Consider the following 24934-nt stretch of genomic DNA (forward strand, 5'->3'; position numbering starts at 1 on the left):
TTTGTGCACCGGCTGGCCTTGGCCGGGCGTCGGGGTACAGGACCAGCGGGAGAAACGGCGACCCAGAGTCCGTGGCCCGAGGCGCTAAGGGTGGCGGACTTCGCGGGAGGCGCGGAAGAGGGCGGGCCCGGGCCGGAGCCGCCTCCCGCCTCCCGCCTCCCACCTCCCACCTCCCGCCGCGGGGGGGCGCGCGCGGCCTGGCGCCGCAGCTTCCGCCGGCGCCCCGCCCCCCGAGCTCGCCCCGGGCCCCGATTGGCTGCGCGGCGGGAGCGCGCCGAGTCAGGGGGCGGGCCCGCGCCGGCTACAAAGCGGCGAAGGTCACGGCGCGAGCAGGCGCGCGCCGCCGCCCCGCGTCCCGCCTGCGGCCCTGGGCCCCCAGCCCCGCCGCCCCCGCCCCCCGCCCGCCGCCCGCCGCCCGCCGCCGCCTGCCTGCCCCCGCGCGCGCAGCCATGGAGGGAGTGAGCGCGCTGCTGGCCCGCTGCCCCACGGCCGGCCTGGCCGGCGGCCTGGGGGTCACGGCGTGCGCCGCGGCCGGCGTGCTGCTCTACCGGATCGCGCGGAGGTGAGTGCGCGCGGCCCACGCGCCCGGCCCGCCGCCCGCCGGCCTCCCTCCGCGGCCGCACGGCGCCTCCCTGCCCGCGAGGCCGCGGCGTGGCGGCGAGGGCCCAGCCTGTGCGCCCACGCGCGGCCCCCGAGGGCCCGGCCGGGGAGCGGGCGCGGCGGGCGCCGGAATGCGGGGCGGGCGAGCGCGGCCGGCGCGTGGGTCACAAACTTCCTCCCCACGGAGACTGCAGGGCCGCCCCCCGCCGCCCCGGCACCCCGCGGGAGGGCCGCGAGCCCGGGCTGCGCTCCTGCCCGCCGTGAGCCCCGCTCCGCGCCTCGGGCACCGTCGGGGGGCTGGCACTCGCTGGCACCCCCGGGTCTGCACACGCCGTCCCAGGGGCGCAGAGCCACAACCCCAGCTCCCCCCAGAGAAGGAAGCCGAGGGACAAAAGAGCTGAGAACGTTGTTGAACTCGGAGAGCCACCGTGTGCGCTGCAGCGGCCGGCCCCGGAGCCTGCATTCCTACCCGCGGCTGTGCCGCCTCCAGGAGCAGGGAAACCTAATGTTCTTAATGGGCTGGGGTTCCCGCTGCTGCTTGGCGGCTTCGGTGGCTGCCCCAGCGCTGACGGGGCTCAAGCGTCAGGTGACCCCTGTTCAGAGCCTGCACCTCTGGGGGGCCTCTGTGGCCGGGGATGAAAGCTGAGTGGCCTCTGGCTTCAGCAGGGCCTCAGGGGCAGCCCAGCTGCTTCTGCATCTGATCCAGCCTCTCCGAGGACAGGGGGAAAAGGGTTGTGAGAACATTCTGGGGGCCACATGGGTGGCTTTATAGTTTCAGCAAGGGACCCCGCAAAGCTCCAACATGAGATGGAAGAAGAGAAGGAACTTGCCTGCAGTCCCCCCCTGCAGCGACCGGCAGAGCCGGGGTTTGAACCTGGGCAGTCTGGTGGTTTTTCCTTAACCGCCACTACATATTGCTGCTCACTCAGGGGAGAAAGAAGTGAGGGCCACTGAGTCACAGGCTTCCTGGAGGAGGGGCGGGGGGAGGAGCATCGGTGGTGTCTGCAGGGTGAGCCAGACTGGCAGGCTTGAGGAGGGGGTGGTCTCCCAAGAGAGGATTGAAGGAGCTCCCAGCGCTCGGGGTCCCTGACACCCCCACGTCTCCCACTGTCCCAGTTCCTGCCCAATTTCTGGAAGCTGGAGGGCCTTCCAGGACCAGCTGGTTCAAAGCGGTCACTTTATACGTGAGGGAACTGAAGGGCAGGAGCACATGGCAGTTTGCTCTGGTTCCCAGAGTGTGTGGACAGCAGTGGGGGAGTCCAGGGCCCGGCTTGTCTCCTGTGACACCCCTGCCTCCCAGTTACACCAAGGATCAGAGCCGGGGCCAGGCTTCCATTGAGTGTAGTACGGCTGAATTTGGACTGGGTTTGCTCACCGTGCCTCAAGCTCCTCTGTCTTTAGCTGTGGCTGCTCTCAGGGATCCTGTTTTCCCCTCCTGGACTACTGGCCACCACTTTGCCTCTCCCAGAGATAGGAATCTGGAGACTTGGTGCATTGTTGGGCAGGCTGGTCCGAGAGGAGCCAGGAGAGTCCCTGGAAGGCCATTTCACTCCAGCAGCACGACACCAGAGTCATGGTGTGGCATGGGGGCCCCTTGGTTGGGCTGAGAAGGACCAGACTTTTCCCGGGAGGCTCTGAAATTTTCAAAAAGCACTCGCTTTTATCTGGCCATCATAAATTGGCCACTGTCATGATTCAGAAGCAAGACCAGCCCTGCAGAGACTGAGCCCATCTCCTTCCACCAGGGCAAACACCCGGACAGTGAGGAACAGTGGCTTTGGCTCCACCATGGGTCTTGAGTGACCCTTGGGAAGTTGTGTGAGGAGAGTTGTTTCTGGAAGGCGGCGTGGCCAGGTAGGATGTTTGTGGGCTCAGCACAGAGCTGGCAGAGACATATATAGAGCAAAGACTGGCCTGAGGCCACTTCTCTGAAGGCTGCAGCCCTCCCAGAGCCTCGGTTTTGACCAGATCGTTAGTAACTCAGTGCTGATGACCTGCGTAAGCACCTGCACGCCGCCACCTTGAGAAACCCATTCTCCAGGTGAGGGGACCAGGACCTGGAGGGTTGGGCTCTTGCCCTCCTCTTGCCTCTGTTAAATAGCAGATCCACCCTAGCTCCTCAGCTCCTAACCAAGCCGCACAGTCTGGGTCCTCGCGGAGCATGCACAGGAGGCCACCACTGTCAGCCTGGGGTGGGAGCTGAGTTACACTTCCCTGGGCTAGCTTGCCCTGCCTCCAGGTGGTCGTGATGGCTGCCTGTGCCTCCCCCACCCCAGACGCCCGGCTCCAGACTGCTGCTCAGCACCAGGATCTGTCTTTGGCCAGCACATCCCTGCTGAGGGCCTCGGGCCTCCTGTAGCACCATGAGTGTTTATTGAATTATCTACTTCTTGGGGTTTGGAGACAGAGAGGAGCAGTCTTCCCGCGTTAAGTAGCAGAGCCTCATCCTGGTGTCCAGAATCCTTCTGGCCACCTCTGGCCACACTCCCCTGGTCCTGCGCACTTGCCAAGGGGCCACCATGCCCTGGATGCATGCTGGGTGTACCCACCCCACCCCCGGCCCAGCCGTCCCGCCTGTATGAACACCAGCAAACCCATTCTGTAGGGTAATAGCAAATGCTGTGCTTGTTGGCCTATCCTGTGACATCTGTCACTAGCTGCCCTGTGAAGTTGTCATTCTCCTCATGTCCAGGTCAAAGTGGAGAGCCTTGCTCATTTCCTGTCTCCCTGTGAGCCTAGCATGTGCTCAGTACACATGGGTTGTACTGAGGTGAAGGAGGGCAGTCTGCCATCCCCAGGCCAGAGAGGTGGATTTGGGGGCTCTCTATCTTGGTGTTGGCAGGACTGCCCTGAGAATGGGCGGGAGGCCTGGAGGTACCAGGTTGCTTTTTGGTGCTGCTGGTCCTATGGCCCCGGAGACACCTACTCCAATTCTCCTGGCTGGATAGGACAACATATGTTGTCCACAGGGCATAGAGGAGCAAATGAGCCACATGGGGGTCCAGCAAGGCCCCCCTCACCTGTGAGGCTGTCGGGGGCTGTCCTCCTGGGGCCCTGCTAAGGCTAACCTCCTAGTTCCTGAGGGAACCAACCGGACTATCACGGAGATAGTCTCCCAGATTTCACGCAGCCAACACGCGGTGCCTGGAGTCCTCAGCTGTGTGCCAGGCCCTTCTGAGGGCCTGGCAGAAACATTGCCACAACAGTCTTCCCCAGACTCTGAGCCCGCTTAGGGACAAAGCACCATCCGTATGTCTCCTCCATGTGGCACAGTGCCAGGCTCAGGGCAGGTGCCAAGGACCTAGAGTTGCATCCCTTAGAGTGGTGGGCCCACTCCTAGATGTCCCCACCCCCATCGTAGGAAAGTCGAGGCACAAACTTTGTTTTAACTAAGTGTCCATCAGGGCTGATAGGGTGATACCATTGTTGAGGTCATGTGTCCATCTTTCTTTCCCCAGTGTGTATGTTTAGGGCTTGTGGACAGGTGGGACCAGAGCATGTAGCTACTCCTTGCTTCTCCCCAGGAGCCTAGCCTGTTCCTAGATGCTTCAGACCTCCTCAGGCTGCCTCTGGCTCCAGCAGAGCCCAAGAGTTAAGCATGCAGGTAGCAGAAACTGGGTGAACCCTTCCAGATCCTCCTGTCCGCCCACCTCTTGGGGCCCAACCTTCCTCCCTAAGGTGACCTGGCCAGGGCCCATCTCCCTGTTGCCTGTGGGACAGGGACGTGCTGTCTTACCACCTCAGACTTTGTCCAGTCCTCAGAGTAGTTTGTCCTAGAGCCTCACTGGGATGCATTTGTTGGCTTGGGGAGAAGTGGTTTGGAGGTTGTATGAGGACCTAGCAGGGGGGGAGGGAGGTTTTTCCTGAGCAAGAGCAGGACTAGCGCTAAGCTGGCTCAGAATAGACCCTAACACTCCTATGTCAGGCCTGATACAGGTGGAGGTGGAGGTGGAGGTGGGTGCAGCCCTGGGAGGGGCAGCGCTGAGTGGGGAGCTCCAGTGCTCCCTGGGCCTTTTCAGGACAGGCCACATAGGAGCTATGAGGGAGGCCTCAGTGGCGGGTGGTCCCCCCACCTTGGGCAGGGATTTCCAAATCCTGCCCAGGAGCCAAAGTGGCTGGTTGCCCTGACGGCCCCAGGGACTAGAGCTAATCCCCCACCTCCCCTTCCTGCCACCCACTTCCAAGCCAGGTTCATTTCCTGAGCAGCAGAGCTGGAGGCTCAGAGTGGAAATGATGGCTTCCTGGGGCAGGAGGGGCTTCGGGGACTCCCCGGGACTGAAGCCACAGGTCCTGCTCAGCCGCGTGGGTCCCCGGGCCGCCGCCTTTATCTCCTGCCTGGCTCGTTCTTTATGCCGAGGCTGCCAGCTCCTCTGCTTGGCTTCTCTCCATAGGCCAGGTGTGGCTTGCGGGGGTGAGGGGACCCATGGTGAGGATGAAGGGCCCCCGCGTCAGGTGAGAGAGATTTCTCAGCCTGCATCGTCACTCACTGGGATGTGCCCCTGCGCTGTCACAGAGATGCCTGCAAAGCAGGTGCAGACTGACAAAGGGAAAGCCAAGTGCCAGCCTCTCGGTGGAACGGGTTTCCACACCTCTTGCCTTGCCTGGCGCTGCCTTCAACCACTCTTTACGTGGAGCCCAGTGAAGCTGTCCAAGTGCCTCACGCCAGCCACCTGCCAGGCTCAGCACTTTCCTAAATGCCCTGGTTTGATCCTCTTAGTGGCCTCCTTTTAGGGCAAGGATTATCATTATCCCCATTATCCCCCAAAGCAGCGGAGGTTCCAGGAGGTAGATGACATTCCCCAGAGGCCATACCACACAACCATGATCTCAGGGCTGTGCTGCCGTTTCTAGGCCTTGTTCTGGCCTCTTGCTGTTGACAAGATGTGGTGGTCCCTTATCTATCATGAGGGTTTTGACCTGAGCAGGGGCAAGGAGTATGCTGCTGTGGCTGCTAGGGGCGATACAGGGTGCCCTCATGTACCCTGGGTCCTTCCTTGCATGTCTGCCTCTCTCCCTCACCCCTTCCCAGGCTCATTACCATTTATTAGGCATTTAGGCCAGCATTGTTACGTACTTTCCACTCTTGGCATGCTCTTGTCCCCAGTTGTCAGGGGGTAAGATTGAAGCCTGCCCATGGTCGATGGGGGGGCAGTGGAGGGGCTAGCTCAGGAGGTAGCTGCGGTATCAGGACGGTGGCAGGCCCAGGGACAGGAGAGTGACGGAGCTGGCCCTTGGCATTGCAGAGCACCTTTATGTGTCTCATGTTGTTGGATCGAAGTAACACGGAACGCAGCTTCTGTGATGGCTCACACTCTGCCAGGGCAGGCCAGGAAGCTCGAGGTCATGCTGCCCTGTGGACAGTACACATGAGTGTGCTACAGCAGGGGCCCAGGCAGTGCCCCAGAGCTGGAGGTTGCCTCTGAGGGAGGACAGGAGCTGTGAGGCCAGGACCCCAGGGCTCAGGCAGCTGCTACCCACTGCCTACATTGTTTCTAGGTCCCTGGACTGGAGGAGTTTGTTGGGCAGTTGCTGTACTCCCCCCCACTCCACCTCACAGCCAGTGAGGTGGGTGGAGGGGCCCAGAGCACAGATCCCCCAGTGTCTGGGCCAGGATTACCCTACAGACCCCACCTGTCACCACATATGTGGCCAACAAGGGCCACTGTGGATTGCCTGCCCTGTCCCCTCCAGCAGGGACTATTGGCTCCAGCCTGAGCAGCTGTCTCTTGTCTCCACCCCTCAGTCTCCTTGGCTTCGCTCTCTTGGGGTTTTCATCTATGGAGCACAGGAGGCTCCTGCCATCTGGAAACTCCCCAAAGAACACTCTTCATATAGCCCAGGACAAGCCCAAAGTCTGTGAGCCTTGGGTGGGTGGTCCTAGAACCTGGGCACTGTCGACCCTATGGCTTGGCTTGCCCTGGCTCCTATAACCCATTCCCCCATCCTCCCACTCCACCCCTGCCTAAGCCCCAGGACACCAGGTGTAGGGGTGGGGGGGCAAAAGCAGGGCAGGCTTTGCCTGGAGGCCTGTGGAGAAGCTCAGCTCAGCCCAGCCTCGGCCTCCTTGCTGGTCTGACTGGTAAGCGATCAACATGCAGCCAAGCCCATCCTGGCCCAATCATTTCCTCCAGTCCGCCATGTCTCCAGCTCTGGGTCTCCCATCCTACTTCCTGTGCTCTTTCTCTGGTCCCCTAGTACAGGTGGCAGAGCCCTTCTGTTTGACTCTACTCTGTCCTCATCCACAGGATGAAGCCGACACACACCATCGTGAACTGCTGGTTCTGCAACCAGGACACAGTCGTGCCCTATGGGAATCGTAACTGCTGGGACTGTCCCCACTGCGAGCAGTACAACGGCTTCCAGGAGGTGCGGGCCTGTTTGGGGCTGGCGGGCACCCCCTCCTCTGACTAAGAGGAAACAGGCCCAGGGAGCTGAGGTGGTTTGGCCAGTGTCACACCACTACAAGTAGCAGATCAGGGTTCAAACCCAGATCTTTCTAGCTCTGAAGACACTTCCCTGGAGTGTTGCTAGATGGGGGCCTGACCTGGCAGGGAGGCTCTCCTGCTTGGGCGGGGGGGGGGGGGGGGGGGGGGGGGGGGGGGACTTCCCCCACCAACTCCGGTCCCTTTCCCCCCCACTCCCAGAATGGCGACTACAACAAGCCGATCCCTGCCCAGTACATGGAGCACCTGAACCACGTGGTGAGCAGCACGCCTGGCCCCCGTGCCCCCACGCAGCCCCAGCAGTGGGTGAGCAGCCAGGTGCTGCTGTGCCGGAGGTGTAGCCACCACCAGACCACCAAAATCAAGCAGCTGGCTGCCTTTGCACCACGTGACGAGGTGAGGTGGGCACAGCAAGGGGCTGGGTGCATTAGAGCAGCTGTGAGGAGGGGTGGAGAGGGCCCCCTCCTCATCCCGGGCCGCGCGAGCCCCACGTTCCGGGCGTGTGATTTCTTCCACCTATGTTGGAACATGCTTCTTGCCCTCCCTCCTGTCTCGTGGTTGCTGCTGTTAGGGCTCCCAAGTGCAGAAACAACCTGGAAACCCCAGTGCCTGCAGGGGGTTTGGCCCTGTGCAGGGGGAGGTAGGATCCTTGGGCTCCCACTCAGGCTCTCCTGGACCCGTCTTGTCCACTGGCTAGGCAGGCAGTTGCTCTGGAGTTGTCAGAAGACACTCCCAGCTTCTGGAAAAGGAGCCTGGTGTTAGGAGCTCGCTCCTGCCTTGGAGCCCAGCAGCCTGGTTAGCTAGTACATCCTGCCTGCCTGCCCCCTGCCAGGCCTCGCCTAAGTCTGGGGGTTCCCCAAGGAACAGGAGAAGAGTCCACCTGGGGCCCAGAGACTCTGGCTTTCCCACAGTCCTGTGGGCAGGGAGGAATATAGTGGGAGTCCTGGCTGGGCAAGGGAGACTTGCATAAAGAAGGGAAGACATGTGCAGTTTGGCAACCAGAGCAGCTGTGCTGGCATATTCGGCCCAGTAAGAGATCAAACTGAACACTCGTGGCTGCCGCAGATTGAAATGTTTGGCTCCTCCAGCAATGAGAAAGGAGAAGTGTATTGCTCCCTCCCTGGAGGGAGGAGAGATGGAGACTCGAATCTTTTGAGCTATTCTAAAGCCCAAAGGACCCTTCAGCTCCCTGTAAAGCCTTTGTCTCTAGTGTTTTCTGGACCCTTGGTCTTGAGGAAAAGGGGCAGGCCCTGTCTCTGGGCTGTTCTGTCTACATCTAAGTAGCGTGAGGCTAGAGCCCTTTCTCCTGTGACTCACATGCCTTCCTGGAGCCTTGGAGCCCAGGAGTGAAGCCTGAAGCAGGGGCCGTGTCCTGAGCTCCTGGCCTCCAGGTGCATCCTATGTGGCAGCAGAACCTGGCAGAGAGGTTCCTGTCACCCATGGACCCCTACCATGTGCCAGCCAGCCCTACCCTCGGTAGCCCACATCACCACAGGCAGCAGGGCATTAGTCCAAGCAGGGACACCTTGCTCGTGGTCACCCCACTTGCCAGAGAATCAGATCTGACCTGCTCGCCAGGGGCAGCCCCGGTTGCCAAGGACCCTGAGCCTCTGTCGCCCCTACTCCCGTGCAGGGCAGGTACGACGAGGAGATCGAGGTATACCGGCATCACCTGGAGCAGATGTACAAGCTGTGCCGGCCATGCCAGGCGGCCGTCGAGCACTACCTCAAGCACCAGAACCGACAGCTGCGCGCTCTGCTGCTCAGCCAGCAGTTCAGGCGCCGGGAGGCCGACCAGACCCGCACGCAGGTTGGAGCGAGGCACCCCGCAGGGCATTCGGGGAGTTACAGCCTTAAGTCTGAGATAGAGGGCAGAGCCTCTGTGGATGGAGGGCAGCTCTGCCGAGCTGGGATCCTTTCCCCAGGGGGAGTAGCCTTCTCTGGGGGGCCCCATTCCCACCCTCTCCCCAGGCCCCTTGGGGTCATCAGCCTTAGTAGGTGTCCCAAGAAGAGCGACTGGGTCTCATGATACACCTGTGTTTGTGCTCTTGAGTGGGAGGGGGAGGTCTATGAGGGCCCTGCTGGACCTGGGCACTTCCCCAATACTGGCATGCATTCCCCACAGCACCCTACATGGCAGGTACGCCCTTTGGCTCTATGACTCCCATGCACAGTTGGAAGTCAAACTTGGGGGTTCCATAGCTGGCTGAGGGACACACACCAGGATTTGAACACAGGACTATCTGGCTAAAATTATTTTTAGTTATTATCACTGTGCTAAGTGGATGGAATGTCCTGGTTTAAAAACTCTGATATAATAGTGGAATTAGAAGTAAAACCATCCACCCTAGAGGCATTCCTGCCTGTCCCGTGGGGTGCCCAGATGTGTTCTCTGTCCGGTTGGTGTGTGGTTTCCAGTCTGCACCCAGGCCCCTGACCACAAGACCACAGCCCTGGCCTGCACACCCACTTCTGCACAGCAGGAAGCCAGAAGTGCTGACCTTTGGCTTTCCTCCTCACCACTATGTTCCTAGACCAAACAACTTATGCTGTGTTTAACTTCTTTTTGGCCTAAGTTATCTCTGTGTTTATTATAATGCCAATTCATAGTAGAAACTTTGAGAACTTCACAAAATGATTGAAAAACTTAATAGGAAAAACAGGTCTCCATAATACCATAAGGGTTTTTCTAAAGAACGGAGCAGAACTGTAGCCTACCCAGCATAGTGACTTTCACAGTAGGTGAAGGCCAAGAAAGGATACAGATCAGTGGAACACAGCAGTAAACCTAGAAACAAAGCTGGGAGTACATGAGAATTTAAGACCGAGTAAGACTCCATCTCTGACCATTAGGAACCAGATGGGAATTTTTTATTTTTTTTATTTTTTATTTATTTATTTTTTAATTTTAAGTGGGGCTTGAGCTCAGGACCCTGAGCCCAAAACCTGAGCTGAGATCAGGAGTCAGACACTTAATGGACTGAGCCACCCAGGCACCCCTGAAACCAGGTAGATTCTTCTGCATGGTCTGGCAAGGAGACCTTGCCAGACCTCTGCAGAGTGCGCACCAAGAATGATTGTCAGTGGCTCTGGCCACCTTGCTCACCAGTTTCTCTCTCCTGCAGAGCTTCTCATCCGCGGTAAAGGCCCCAGTCCAGGTCATCATGCTGCGTGCCCTCGCCTTCCTGGCCTGCACCTTCCTGCTGACCGTTGCGCTCTATGGCACCAGCAACCCTTTTGCCCCAGAGGCCACTCTGCCCCCAGCCCTGCCACCCGGTGGTAATGGCTCAGCCACACCTGACAACAGCACTGGCCCTGGGGCTGAGGGCTGGCAGCAGCTGCTGGGCCTGCTGCCCGAGCATGCGGCAGAGAAGCTACGTGAGGCTTGGGCCTTTGGGCAGAGCCACCAGATGGGCGTCGTGGCATTGGGCCTGCTCACCTGCCTGCTGGCCATGCTTCTGGCTGGCCGCCTCAGGTGCGTGGGGATCCAGGCAGGGCAGGACTTGGTGGGAGGAGTTGAAGCCAAGAGGCTGTGCTGGGCGTGCAGTGGTGGGTAAAGCTCCATGATATAGCTGGAGCACGACATGGTTCCTCTTCTCCAGTGGCTGGGAGCCTGGGGGGCAAGAAGAAAGCAAGGGCCTGCCCAAGGGAGTGGTGGCACTCAGAGCTGGCCAGCCACCTCCTCCTATGTACTTAGGCCAAATGGGGCATGCCTCTCCCCCCATCTGACTCCTCATCTGCAGAGTTGGGGTGGTAATGACCTCCTACCTCTCTGGTTGTTGGATGACCAGTGGGCTCCCCCGCCGTGCACTTTGGAGACCCTGTGCTGGATGCTATCCACATCACCTCAGCAGCTCTGAGGGGAGGGTCCTTCACCCAGGTTTATAGTCCGGACTCCTGAGGCCCATTCAGAGTCACACAGCATGTGGATGTTGGGAGAGGGAATCAAAGGCCCACACTTTCCTTGACCCTGGACTCTGACCTCTGAGCGGGGCCAGGGACAGACATAGGGGCCAAGTGGCAGGAGGGGGTGGGTTCTTACCCTGACGCCATGGGCCCTCACCACCACCCCTGCTCTGTCCCACAGGCTCCGGCGGATTGACGCCTTCTCCACCTGCCTATGGGCCCTGCTGCTGGGGCTGCACCTGACTGAGCAGTACCTACAGGCTGCCTCCCCCAGCTGGCTGGACACACTCAAGTTCAGCACCACGTCCCTGTGCTGCCTGGTGGGCTTCACAGCAGCCGTGGCCACAAGGAAGGCGACAGGCCCACGGAGGTTCCGGCCCCGAAGGTCAGAGAAGCAGCAGTGACTGTGGGGGGAGGACAGACGGACGGACAGGCCCAGAGCAGGGCCCCTCTGACTTGCGTCTTAACCTGCCTCACTCCTGCCCTTGCCCAGCCTAGAGCTCCCTGTCCTTTCTGGCACCACCAAGCCACCCTCCAAGTGTCCTCTAGCTGCCCACCACTGCCGCCATTTTTCTGGCCAAAGACCCTGTTGCTGCCTTGAGACTGGATCACAGGCGGCACCCACACAGCCTGCCTCTGACCCAGGGCCTCCAGCTGGCAGCTCCTAGAGCCCCCACCCTGGCCACACCCTTTTCCGGTTCTCACACCCGGGGGTGAGGGTCAGGTCTCTGCTGTGTGCCTCTCCTCTCACTTTGCTCCATCCCCGAGCTTCTGGCTCAGGGGCTGGTGACAGTGACTGCAGGCTGAGCCCTTGGCGCATGGCCTACTCGGGCTGCTTGGCATGGGCAGGTGCGGCTGAGCAGGGGCCAGAACAGAGCCCCCCCACCTTGTCCTCACATCACTTCTCTGCTCTATCCTTTTAGTCCTGACGGTAGCCCAGCCAACCCTCACAGAGCAGGGAACCAGAAGGACACAGGGCTGCCCCTAAGAGCTTCCCGAGACCCACTGTCCCCCAGCCTCCTTCCCCAGGAATGGAGAATGCAATTCTTGGGTCCAGACTGGGCCTGACCATGAGTGTGGCATGAGACTCTTGAGGTGGACAGTAGAGAATCCTGTTTCTGTGGCCAGCAAGTGTCTTCTTAGCAGCCAGGTCATTGGGGGATCTGAGCAGTCTTTACTTTATCCGTCTATTTTTCGGGCACTGCTGTGGGCTAGGACAGAACTAGGGCACCCTCAAGCTGCTCCCTGTTCTGAGACATGCCTGGCTCTGCCCTAAAAGGGCAGGGCCCTATCGTATTGGCTGAGCCGTCCGCTCATCCTTGCAGGGGCTAGGGTGCAGGCGTCGCCAGCAAAGGCTGGCAGTAGAGGCCCGAGTACTCTTGGCCTGTGCCCTTACTCCCATGCCTGGGAGTTCCTCCACTCAACCCCCATACGATGCCTGGGGAAAGTTCTCACTGCGTGTGGATAGCACAGGGCGAGGGCCCAAGAGCGACACTCAGGACACCAGCTCATTTGTCACCTTGTCCTCATTTGTCACCACTACCCTCCTGGCTCCTGGAGCCCCTGATGGAGGCTGCCGAGGCTTCCTGCTTTCCAGTTCTCTGTGGGGTAGCTTTTGCTTCTGTGGGTCAGGTGGGAGGGGAGGGACAGAGTCACCGCTCCCAGGAGAGGCACACCTGCCTCTTACTAGCTGATCCTAGCCGGGCCCGTGCTCTTTCCAGCCTCAGTTTACCATCTGTGAAATGAGAGGTGGACCTTTCTCCAGGACCTCTGAGTGCTCACCTTGGTGTGGACACCCTGTGGAGACAGAAGTGCCAGCCCAGTGGGAGGACAGCCCCAGGCTGTTTCCTTCCTGAATTGTGCACCCTGATGACTCCCTCTGGGGCCAGTATGCCCTGCCACTCATCACTCTGAGCATGAGTCCCCCTCCAGATGCGATCCCAAGGGTCCCAACCACTCCGCTTTACACGTTGAAGCAGGAGAAGGCAAAGCAGATACCATGCACATGAGGGTCACAGCAGCTGCCAGAGCCTGAGGGGCAGGAGGGAGAGCACCCGGGGCAGGCCCTTCATGGAGCCTGGGCCCCACCGTCACAGGTCCTTATGTTGATGGGGTCCTAAGAAGCCACCCCGCACCACTCACCATATTGTGCAGCAGCCTGTGCCCCACCCTGGCCCCTGGGTGGGTCCAGAGCTGCCCCTGTACCAGTGTAGCCTCAGTTGTGTGGCCTCAGTCAAGGCCCCTCCTGGCTGGGCTCTACTTGTTCTCTGTGGAGGGTGAGGTACAAGGTGACTGACGAGCGGGGAGCATGCTGAACCGGGAGCAGGCCCTGCTGGCCTGGCCGAGGTGAGGGAGGAGATGGCCCCCCTTCTACCTCATCACCCCCAGGCAGCCCGCCCAAGGGGAGGGGCGGCGGCAGGTACCAGGCTGAGAGCCAGTGGTCTGTTAGCTGTGCATGCCCTTGTATATGGAATCTCCCATTCTCAAGGAAACTGACAGTGTGATGCTAATTACTGCCTTTCTTGGCGTTGAGTAGAAGCAGGACATCTGTGTGTATGTGTGTATTTAAGTTAAATTATTTATAATAACCGTAACCAGTTCTCTTGCTGGCCAGGAGCCCCTGCCGAGCAGATGTCTTTCCTGCCCTCTAGTGGGGAGGGAAAGACACCCTCATGAGATGAGCCTCATCGGAGCAAGGCTTCCTGGGCTTTTTAGAGTTGTGTGTGACTTTTTAAAATGACCTGTCTGTCCTTTAAAGTTCGTTATTTGGAGCATATTCTAGCACCTTCTGATGTTTACTGGCAACCGCTGAGGAAGTGCTGGCACCACTGGGACCATGGCTTATTAACTGGAAACGTGTTGCCCTACTGGGGACCTCTGTCCCCTCCACTGGGGACAACTGTCAGAGCACCTGGGGTCGGGGTGACCATCTCCAAGACCTGAGGGAGGCTGTCTTCTCTCTCCGAATTTGGGGTCCCCATCATGGGCTGAGCAGCCACCTGGACGCACCCGCCCCGGGAGGAGCCTGTGTCCCTTCTGTCCGTGACCGTGGCCAAGTGTCCCAACCTCTCTGGTTGTGTAGTAGAACTGCGGAGGATCGGCCGGTGACTCTCTCTGCTGTAACCATAACTCCTGGCCATAGATGTTGTGTTTTTCGTGCTGTATTTTCAATAAATGCCTCCGGGGCTCTGCTTTTACCGGTGGGCATCAGGTACCATGTCTTTTTTGTTTGTTCTTTCACGTTCCTTCAGAGGCTTCTGTGGCAGGGGCAGGGGATTTCGGGGTACAGGCATGCCCACAGGAGTCAGGTCTGGGTGCTGGCAGCATGGCCGCCAAACGCTGGGGGCCCAGCTGCCCTCACATGTCCTGCTGGGTCATATTTTCCCCCGTCTCAATAAACTGCTGCTTAAAATGTAGTCCTTTCTCTCCTTCCGTTCCTGTCTGGGACTGGGATTGGGTCGAAAAGACTGGACAGCCCCCTTAGTGTCAGATGGGATACAGTACAACCGCCTGACCCATCCCAGAACCTGTTTATCCCAGTGGATGTACAGACTTGGGTTATGGGCTGAGTGCTTCTCTGAGATGGTGTTTGAGGGTGCAGGGTGGTCTGGGGGGAACCCTTGCCAAAGGAAGTGTAGATACTTTGGAGCTCTCTGGAGCCTGGTAGAGGTTCCCAGGGACCGTCTGCTGCAGAGCCATGATGAGAGCTCACTTGGCCCTTTACAAGTATCTGCTAGTTGACTGATGTCACTGCATGTCACAGCAAGAGGGGTCAGACCAAAGAGCTGTCTCCTCAGTGCCAGTGTTCTTAGGGAATCAGATTGGGAACAGCTCTGTGCCAGATGGCTGAGAGACTCAAGTTTTAAGCACTAGGGTGGCCCCAGGTATGGGCAGAATCTGGGAAAAAGGGAAGAGCTGGAAAGACCCTGGAAGCTGCTTCTGGGCACAGCTGACCGCCTCTGAGCTGCGCAGCCTGGCATGGAGCCTCTCCCCTCACTTGCTGGTTACTGAGGGTGGGCCATGGGCTCTGCAGCAGGGGTGGGCACAGAAAGCCTGCTCAGAATCCTGCTGCCATCTGCTGGACAGGCCCAAGCGTGCCTTGCCCCCAGTGGGTCCTCTAGGAGGTTCAGGCCCAGCAGGGGACAGAGCTTCCTTCACACATGATCAGAGCCAACTGGCCAGAGGTCCCAGTGCGCGTCCCCTGCCCCTGCTGTGAGTTCGGTGGCCCCCCACCTCACCTTTCCCCACAGTAGTAGCGCCATTCTGCCAGATGGTATCACACACAGTTCTACAGTGACAACCTGTGTGGAGACAGAAAATCGACCTGTATGGAGACAACCTTCCTCTGGTGTCTGGGGGGCAAGGAGGTGGGTGTCAGGCTTGGGCAGAACAAGTTGGCACATGGAGTGCGGCCTCGTCCAGCCTGGAGTTGGCCAGACCCACCTCCTGGCGATTGGTTTGAGGAGTTCCTGCCACGATTTCCCCATGCCCCCAAAACCCAAGGTCCCGCCTTTGGTTCTGACATCCAGGTAGCCTCCTGGCACTTTGGAAGGCCCTCGGAGGAGGGCAGCGGTGGACATTACACTCGCCTCATAGAACTTGTTTAAAAGGAGGGATAGGAGTGAAAATAGTAGGGCAGTCAGCGGAGTGTAGTTTAGCTAGCAGTGCCCTGAGTATTTGTTCACGGTGGGTGCGGGGTGGGTCCCTTAGCAGGCCCCCGGCTCTGCTGCAGGGCCTGAGCCAGCCTGCCCCTCCGTCGGCACATTGTCCATGGCCCCAATTGTCCCTTGGGACTGAGGTAAGGCTGGACCTCCCCCAGCTCCGTCCAGACGGCGGACTAATGTATTAACTGCCTCTGCCCCTTCCCTCCTTCTGTAATCGGTTGCCTTAATCAGAAGCATGGTTGACAATCTGGCTTGGGGCCACCAGGTCCTGTTGTGTGATTTGTCCCATTCTCGAGTTAAAGAGACACTGTCACCTTCCGTCTTTGGGGCAGACCTTGCAATGGTTTACCTGTCTTTTCCAAGCTTGAGTTGTTAGGCTTGTGTCCTGCAAGAGCCTCTTCCCCGGGGAGTCCAAAGCCTGGCCACTTCCCCCTCAGCTCTGCAAGGGGCTTTAGAGGAGTGTCCGAGACCAGGGAGCAGCAACAGGATTCCTGGAGCCCTGCCCTGTGGAGCAGGGGCTCCCCGAGCACAGCCGCCCTGTCCAGAGGCTCTGGGCACGGAGCACAGAGTGGCAAGGCCTCCGTTGAGCACCTGGCACGGGGTTGAGCATTTTTACTTCAAGGCAAAGGGTTGGCGTGAGGTTGGCAAGGGCGACAGTGTCACTTTAATACCGAGACCAGTAGTGGAACTAGTTTGCTGTGAAAGCTGAGGGGGATCGGAGGGGGCATGCAGGGAGGGGTGGGTCACGCTGGCACCTCCCAGCCACCCGCTCCTAATGGCGTGAATGCGGTTGGACTGCTTTTCTGCTTCAACTAACGCACGCCTCCCTGGGACCCCGACTCCGGCCCCACCTGGCACCAGGGGAGAGGGGACGGGACCTGTGTGGAGGCCACCTCCAGAGCCTCCCGGGGCTGACCCTCCTCTTGTCTCCCATGCCCGATGGGCTCTTGCAGGTGTTTCCCGAGAGACTCGGCCGGCCTCTTCCCCACGAGCCCCAACCTAGCCGTGCCATGCCCAGGCGCGGGCCCTGCAGCATCTCTGTTCATCCCCAGCCCGCCTGGCTTCCTGCCACTTGCCAGCCAGCAGCTGTTCCGGTCTCCTCGACGGGCCTCGCCCTCCTCGCTGCCAGGCCGCCTCAGCCGGGCACTCTCCTTGGGAACCATCCCCTCTCTGACTCGAGCAGGTAGGAGGTGCTCAGCCCAGGCAGGGTGAGCTGGGCTGGGCAGGGAGACGCTGACTGAGTGTGGGGTGGGATGTGGGTGAGAGCTCCTGCTGTAGAGATGTGCGGAACTGGCCTCAAATCCTGGCGAGTCCACTCAGTAGCTAGCTGCCTTGAGCCAGGGGGCTTTATCACTCTGAGCCTGTTTCCCTCAAAGACAATGAGGCTAGGGGGCCCCTGGGGGACTAATTTGGTTGGGCATCTGACTTCAGCTTAAGTCATGATCTCAGAGACCTGGGTTCGAGCCCTGCATCAGGCTTCCTGGTCAGTGAAGAGTCTGCTTCTCCCTCTCCCTCTGCCAATTCCCCTGCTTGTGCTTGATCTCTCTCTGTCTCTCTCTCAAATAAATAAATCAAATCTTAAAAAAAAAAGAAAAGAAAAGAAAATGAGGCTAGTAGCAGAACCTGCCTGTGGGTGTTTGTGTCAGATGAGGTGATGATACCTTCAAAGCATCTTCTAGAAGGGCAGCTGGCACCTTGCGGGCACTCAGACATCCACGCATATTGGGCATCCTCTTTTACCACCCCTCTTGCTGTCATTATTACTGCCATTGTTTTGAGGCCTTGGGGGCTGGAAAATTTGCCCCACTTCTTGACCGCTTGCTGCACATGGGCCCTGGCACAAGAGATTTTGTTTTATCCTTCCCCTTCTCCAGCAGAATCTTCCTGGGAGGTCAGTTATAAATTAAATCCAGTTTTTCCTCTTCAGAGCATGGCAAACACTCTGTGATGGCCCTCAGCGCTTGGGGAAGCCACCTGGGCGGACGAGGCTGCATCCTCCTTGGGATGTGTCCTAGGGACTGGCTCCTGGGGGGCGCAGGTTTGGGAGCAGGACGTCATGAGGCAGGATCCCAGCCTCCAAGAATGTGGACGGTGTCTTGGTTAATCTGGGCTTGGTAACCTGCAGTCAGAGTCCTGGATTCCTGTTTCAGCCCCTCAGCAGCTCTGCCTGTTTGGGGACTCCAGCTCTAGTCACATGCCCTCTGAACTTCAGTCACATCCCCCCCCCCCCCCAAGCTTGGAGCTGGGCTTTGTACCCAGTCATCTGGCTCCTGAGCTCAGGCATCCTGCAGCCCTGGTGTGTGCAGGCCTGTGTCCTCCTGGGTAGAGGGTGGGTCACACCACAAGAGGGCAGGTTACACAGTGGGTAGGGTTCAGGGCCTTCAGAGTAGGATAGAAGGTGTGACTGCCCCAAGTACAGACACCTGGATGCCAGATGGTTCTGTGTAACCAGCAGTGTAACCAGCACCCTCCTCCGGGAATGGTCATTCAGTGGAGTTGATGAGGCCTCTTTGGGCTCTTTGTGAGCGGCCCTTGGCGGGAGAGGGGAGACCCTGAAATTCCCTGAGTGTGGGAACCTGGGAGGCCTAGGGACTGGGCCCTTCCCCCTAGAGTATTCTTAGAGCTGTGTCCATCCAGCTTCCAGGTAGGGGTGGGGCTGGTTGGGCCCGAGGTAGGGACAGCTCATTTCAAGTCCTGCCAGAGCCTTCTGATGGCCGTGTTGGGGAGAGCCAGGGCAAATGCAGGGTTGAAAAACTGAGCCCCAGGCCAAGCAGGCCCCCAGCCCAAGACCCTGGGAGGATCTAGAACCAGAGGCTGTGCCTCAGGGCTGAGGTGGGCATGATATCAGAGAAGCTTCTAGAACAGGGCCTTTAGCAAACATGACTGAAGTTATTATAATGGGATAGGAATGCTGGTAACAGCAGCAATTGGAGGCCTAGCTCCTCCAAGGTGACTAAAGGCCATTTTGCTTATACCCCGAGTTGACAGTAGGATGATTTTCCTTTACCCTCTTAGCAGAGATATCCCTCTCTGTTCCCTGTGGGTCTTGAGGAAAACTTGGGGAGAGAGTGGGCTGCCTGTTGAGGGCACCAGGAGCCTAGCACCTGCCCAGCCAGGAGCAGCCCTGCCCTGGGCCTGACTCTCCTGGATGGCTCTCTGTGCATGCTAACCCCGGGTGGCCCGAGCTGGGGAGCTTCTATTTCAAGCCCCTCAGGAGGGGAGGGTGGCACTCTAGAGCCAGTGCAGGCCATTGAGGCAGGGCCTCACACCCATCGTGGAGGACCCGCAGCCTCCCTGTTGCCCTGTGAGGCTGGAGGTCGGGGTGGTGGGGCGTAGGCTGGTCTCAAAATGTCTGGTGACAGGTGGGATCCCAGGGTCTCCACTGCCAGGGGCATCGAGGATGAGTTTTTGCAGTTCCTTGGCTTAGGTAACCAAAAGGAGCTGGTAGTCTGGGGCTCAGGCACCAGGCCAGGTTCCCATTTCCTGTTTCTCTCTTTCTCACCCTCCTTGCCTCTGTTCCTTCCTGCTGCTGTCCTCATCCCTGCATCCCTATAGCTCATGCCCAACAAAGAGACTGCTCTCCTAGCACCCATAGAGCGGGCTCTGGAAAGGACTCTGTGCTTGGGCCATATGCCCACCCTTACCCAGACACATGGGTTGGCCGGGTCTTTGTTGCTGGGCCTTGTGAGGGAAGGGGCAGGCGGTGCGCTGTGACCAAGGGACCCTCATAGCCCCACGGGCAGTGGAGGAGCAGCCACTCATGACAGCACATGGTGGTTGCTGAATCTTTCCACACTCAGCTCCCACCTGAGTGTTGGGGAAACATAGGAACCTTGGGGTGGTGTCTCTGCCCTCGGGGTGTGCTTGACTGAGGAAAAGCAGCATGTTCAGTGCTCCCTGAGGTGTAGTACAGGCCAGCAGGTGCAGGTGGTGGGGAGAGGGCTGGCGTCTGTTTCTTTCTCCGTGAACTAAGCATAGGCCAGGCATATCTCAGACAGTAGTTCAGAGAGTCAGTTGAGAGCCTGTGTTTCCGTGAAGGCCTGATGTGAGTGACAAAGGTTAAATGTCAGCAGGGCAGGGACTGGACAATGGAGAGGGTGGGCAGCTGTCGTCACCATGGGCCTGATATGTCTCACCCTCCTCTTTCCTCTTCAGACTCAGGGTATCTGTTCAGCGGGAGCCGTCCGCCATCTCAGGTGTCTCGCTCTGGAGAGGTTCCTGTTTCAGGTAAGGAGAACGGGGTGGCTGCTTTCGCTGGGGACAGTATGGGCCCAAGTTTCCCGAGCATGCAGTGGTTGGGGGGGGCGGGACCAGCAGCGAGATTAACCATGAGCCTTAGGATCTGATGAGGGCCTTTGTTCAAGGGCCCTCAGCCCCATGCCTCCCAGCTGTGCAGCCCTGAGCAAGTGACTCACCCCTGTGCCTCAGTTTCCTCTTCTGTGAAATGGGCGTGATAGTTTCCAGGATTAGGTATAATGCCATCCTCTTCTCAATGATGATGGATGGATACACGCACTGAGGATCCCGCCATCAGCAGAGCTTGGTCTAGTGGAGCTTAATTCAGTGCCCTTGGCAGACAGAGGGGACGGGGCTAAGGCTCTGTGATCCTCTGGCCTCTCTCAGCTCCTGGCAGGCTTCCCTCTGTCCCCCACCTTGGGCCGGCCTTGCCTTTCTTCTTGGGTTTCTAGAGGAAAAGTGGCAGGAGCACAGCTGCTGTAGCAAGCGTAGCTGTGACAGTAGGCAACACTCATCCTTGTTACCGTTCTTACCAGAAGTCGCCGTTTTTGTCCTCCTGCCTTCCAGATTACTTCTCTCTGCTGTCGGGATGCTGCCCCTCCTCCCCACTCCCTTCCCCAGCACCTTCCGTGGCCGGCTCCGTGGCCTCCAGCTCTGGCTCTCTGCGCCACCGCAGGCCACTCATCAGCCCGGCCCGGCTCAACCTGAAGGGGCAGAAGCTGCTGCTGTTCCCGTCACCCCCCGGGGAGGTGCCCAACACACCCAGCAGCTCAGACGAACACTCGCCCCACAACGGCAGCCTCTTCCCCCTCGAGCCGCCCCAGGTCCCACAGAGATCGCTGGCGCAGGACACGAAGCTCACTGTGGGTACGACCCTCTGATCGCCCTCCCGGGATACAAGAGAGCCCAGCCGAGCTGTGACGGTGTCTCTGGTCACGTGCAGGCAAGAGGCCACGCAGGGCCTGTCCTTGCTCTTATCCAAGCATGTACAGCCACCCTCCCAAGCTCCAGACACTCCTGGCCTGGCTTTTGGGGACCTCGGACCGTCCAAGACCTTGCCCTCTGTTGGCTGGTTTTATTTTCTTCTCTTGCAATTGACCTGGAGGGTCCTTTGTTCCTTGGGATGGATCAAAAATGCATTATACCCTGCTAGCCTGCATCTGTCTGGTCACAGATATTTTTATTTTGCTCAAATGGTGGTTGTCCTGTCAAGTATTTTTTAATTCTTAAATTTTTAACATCAACCTTTAAAATTTAGGACTTTCACATGAATGTGTGGATCTCCTGTGTCTCTTACAATGTCCGAAGATCTGGCCACAGTGGCTCTGAATACTGGCCAGACAGGTGGAAGGGCAAGTTGAGATCCCACGTCCCCGCCTCGGTCACCCCCTGCCCCACGTCTGGAAGCCTCACTTGTGGCCATCATCTGTCAGCACCTGTTGGCCGTGCAGTTTGCTGCTCCTGATCTAAAACCAGCTCCCTTCGTGGCAGCTACACAGCCGGGATATGAACGAGGACCTGGCCTTCCATTGCCCAGAGTAGGGCGAGTGGGCTGGGATGGCCAGGGCTGGCTGGCCACATCCAAGGACAGTCCTGGGATTGGAGGTAGAGCTGCCCCATGTCTGTCCCTGGGGGTGAGCTGTGGGCACCCTCTGAGACACCCCTTCTCTCTCTGCAGACATGAGGTCAGTGCCAGAAAGAGGCAGTGCCTGCAGCAGCCGCTCCATCAAGAAAGAGGACGACTCATCCCAGTCATCCACCTGTGTGGTGGACACAACCACCCAAGGGTGCGTGGAGGAGGCCACTGCCTGGAGAGGTCTGTGCTCTGATGTGGTTGAGGAGGGCACAGCGGCATGGGGGCCAAGGGTCTGCAGCCCCCATCACCTCCTGGTCTGTGTGGAACCCTGAAAGAGCGAGCTATCCTGGGCCCTCGAGTGATGGGGGACCCAGCACCTTCTGGGTCCGACCACGACTTGGCAGACGGCATGCCCCACCCTCAGATCAGGGTCTGGATCTGCATCAGAACAGCGTCTCTGACCACAGGGAGCTATTTAAATTTAACAGAATGAGCATTTAATGCCAGTAAAAAATGTAGTTTCTTTGCTGTGCCAGCCACATCTTGAGGTCGCTGGTGCCATGTTGGGCGGTGGCTTCTCTTCCTGCACGGCCCTGGGAAGATGTGGGCCTGGAGAGCCTGGTGCACCGCGGGGCACGGAACTGCTGGGTTCCAATCCCAGCTCCTCTGCTTGCGGGCTGCAGGGCCAGGTATGAGACTAGATCCTGGTTCTGTAAAGTGCCTGGCACGCAAGAGCCAGCGCCCCGTGTTTTCCCTAGGAGGGCCCAAGGGACACATATGTGGGGAAGATGGATCGACGTGTACACGACAAGTCTTTTAGCAAAGAAACCTTTGAACTGACTGGAAATAGGTGCTGCCCCCAAATCCAGCCAGTCTGGGGTGCGACCCAGCAGCAGCGAGACCCAGAACACAAACCTGGAGCGGGGAGCCCCAGTCTGAAGCCTGGGCATGGTACTACTCACTGCCCTAAAGCCCCTGTTACCTATCTGTAAAGTGGGGGACACACTCCTGGCCCTCTCACCAGGGTACAAGTACGGGACACACCCTGGCCCAGTAGCTGCCGGGTAGCATGAGCTCAGGAAATGAGGTGCCTTTGGGGGAGGCAGGACTTGACCAGGTGACCCCAGGTTCAGGGGTCTCTCTGGGCACCAGGAGAGCCCTGGGAGCAGGGCTACAGGACCTCACAGCAGCATCTCTGGGGGGCTGGGCCGGTGATCTGCTGCACAGCAACCCTACCACCCACAGGTCCCTCTTCTGACCTTTGCCCCTTTGACTGTATCTCTCTGCTCTCTCCCGAAGGTCGTTTCAGGCCATCCCTGGTCCGGGGCCTCCTGGCCGTGAGCTTGGCTGCCAATGTGTTCTTCACCTCCGCCTACCTGTACCAGATTCTGCGCTGACCTGTGGTCCGCAGCCTCCCAGCGCCCAGAGGGTCTCCGAGGCGCCCAGGTGCATGCTGCTTCCACCACTGCCGGCCTCAGAGCCCTCCCTGCAGGGCTGCCTCCACCGTCCTCTCCAGGGCCTTTGACCTCGCTGGGCCCGTCCTGTGCTCGGGATCCCTCCTCCTCACCTAACAGACCGCAGGGCTGAGCCTGGTCCGTGAGGTCACTCTCCTCCCTGCCCGTCTCCTTGGCTGACATCTCTTGTGTTTGGTGCTGACCCTGATCCCGAAACCAGGGGTCCCCCAGGGGCTACAAGACCCTGGAGTCCCCCCCCGACTGCCCAGCCTACCTGGCCGGCGTGCCACTACTACTGTACCTGCAGCAGGCGCTGGGCTGCCTCATGACCCTGCGCACGGGCTAGGACTACATCTCCGTACTGTACTTCTATCCCACTACAGCCACCTCAGGTTCCCTGGGGGAGGATGGAGGGTGGTCCCCGTGTCCCTCATCCTCAGTCCTGCCCCGTGAAGAACAGACCTTGGGCAGGCCCTCTTGAGGACAGGCAGTACCTGGTCCTGCCTTGCCCTGTCCTGTCAGCTCCAGGCCCAGCCTGCCCTCTGGCTCTCCTGGTGGGTGGGCAGGTACCGGGGGTCCCCAGCCCAGGGCCCCTCAGAATTCTAGTGTAAGCACCTCCCCTCCCGCCCCCACCAGCCACCCTTCTGGCCTCTCGTGCCCCCATTTTATTACCTCCAGTGCCCTTCCCAGGCAGCAGCCCTGTGACACTGAGAACACTACCCAGAGCCCCCTACCGCATTTCCTGGCCTGTGCTTCTGGGCCCCTCCTCCACACACTGCCCACAGGGGAGGCTCCAGCCCTTGGCCTGCATTGCCCTGCGGGACAGGCCCGGGCCAGCCTGCAGGTCTCAGATGGGAGTGGACCCTGCCCCTCCCCTGCCGTGAACCTCCTCCCCTCCGTCTCATTCTGCTGTCACGGTGGGCTCAGGGTGACCTCTGTCTCAGGCCACCTCAGCTGGCTTTCCTTCCCACCCCACTGCCCTCCAGCCCTGCCACTGCCCTTCCGACTGCTACTGCACATTTGCCCCCCAACCCCTGCCTTTCTGCTGGGGTCCCGTCCTGCCCCTGAGAGGAGGAAGGACGGCCCTTGGTCTGGCAACAGGGACTCCCCCCGCCCCACTGCTGTGAGGAACGAGTGTGCGTGTGGCCATCAGAGGCCCCCCTGTCCCCATCCCCGCTGCCCCGGGGCCTCAGACACGGGTGGGCAGCCACAGTCTTGCACAATCCTGTGTCACTCGGGGAGGAATTGGCAGTCTTGGCGAATTCTGAGACTTGCTGGTGGAGGGTGGTGGTCATGAGGGCAGGAGGAAGGGTCTTTATCATTCAGGGATAAAGTTTAATTTTATTTTTCTACACATTTTTGCCAGGTAAGGCATTTTGCTGGTAAGCAGGATGCCCCCAGTTCTCCCTGCCAGGGAGGTTTCGTTTTTTTAAGCCTTGGGTGCTTTTTTAGAGTTTTTTTTACCATGTGGGGAAGGAGTTGCTCTGACTTCCCCCTCTCTCCTCTTCCCCCCACTCCTGTCCTGAGAGCTGTTTCCTGCCCTGTCTCACCCCAGAACACGGGGCATGGGGAGCCAGGGGCCGCACCAGGACCCTGTGTCCAACTGCCAGAGATGATTCCAACTTGGAGGTGCTGCTTCTTGGCCCCCATTTGTACAGCGGGCATGTGTGTCAAGTTTTTTAATTTTATTTTTTGCCTAACAAAGCCAAACTCCGTTCCCGAACACCCTTCCTCTGTGGCTCTGAGGAAGCCTCAACACAGTGCCCAGCCTCCCGTCTCAGTCTGGGCCAGCTTGGTCCCTCCTGCCCAAGCCCGGAGGTTACAGCACCTCACAGGGGCAGGGGAGAGGCAGAGTGGGGAGGGGGGGCTTCCTCATGTTTTCTTTCAAACAAAAAACACAATCTTATTTTTCTTTACAAAAACAAAAAAGGAAACCAAAAAAGATACCAACCTTTGAACTATACATCTCAGGCCGTCTTGTCTTTATTCACTTGGGTGGCCCAAGCCCTGGCAGCAGGTGGGGAGAGGTCCTGGCTGCAGATGGAAATGACTTCA

General features: G+C 59.1%; 1 protein-coding gene across 4 annotated transcripts; it reads left to right on the top strand.

Moving 5' to 3' along the window:
- The first annotated feature begins 387 nt into the window (after window positions 1–387).
- TMEM201 (transmembrane protein 201) lies at window positions 388–24842 on the top strand. 4 transcript variants are annotated; one of them, XR_011996043.1, is made up of 12 exons: window positions 388–562; window positions 6846–6966; window positions 7245–7439; window positions 8677–8853; window positions 10169–10518; window positions 11131–11334; window positions 16567–16796; window positions 19769–19840; window positions 20417–20716; window positions 21108–21454; window positions 21528–21665; window positions 22725–24842. XR_011996043.1 is itself a non-coding variant. In XM_072731250.1 (11 exons), exons 1-11 carry the CDS (start codon window positions 450–452, stop codon window positions 22820–22822), a joined length of 1998 nt encoding a protein of 665 aa, XP_072587351.1. In that variant the 5' UTR covers window positions 388–449; the 3' UTR covers window positions 22823–24842. The 4 variants fall into 4 exon arrangements, 2 of the variants coding, with proteins under 2 accessions (XP_072587351.1, XP_072587352.1); XR_011996042.1 differs by having other exon boundaries at window positions 21108–21665; XM_072731250.1 differs by lacking the exon at window positions 21108–21454.
- Window positions 24843–24934: the final 92 nt, after the last annotated feature.

The sequence above is a fragment of the Vulpes vulpes genome, chromosome 12, assembly GCF_048418805.1.
Source record: "Vulpes vulpes isolate BD-2025 chromosome 12, VulVul3, whole genome shotgun sequence".
NCBI classification, from domain to species: Eukaryota; Metazoa; Chordata; class Mammalia; order Carnivora; family Canidae; genus Vulpes; species Vulpes vulpes.

Excerpts from the sequence above, each read along its gene's own strand:
- TMEM201 (XM_072731250.1), top strand. The coding sequence starts at position 450 with ATGGAGGGAGTGAGCGCGCTGCTGGCCCGCTGCCCCACGGCCGGCCTG. Across the intron at positions 6,967-7,244 it reads AGTACAACGGCTTCCAGGAG|AATGGCGACTACAACAAGCC; the intron begins GTGCGGGCCTGT and ends CCCCACTCCCAG. Across the intron at positions 11,335-16,566 it reads CGGAGGTTCCGGCCCCGAAG|GTGTTTCCCGAGAGACTCGG; the intron begins GTCAGAGAAGCA and ends GGGCTCTTGCAG.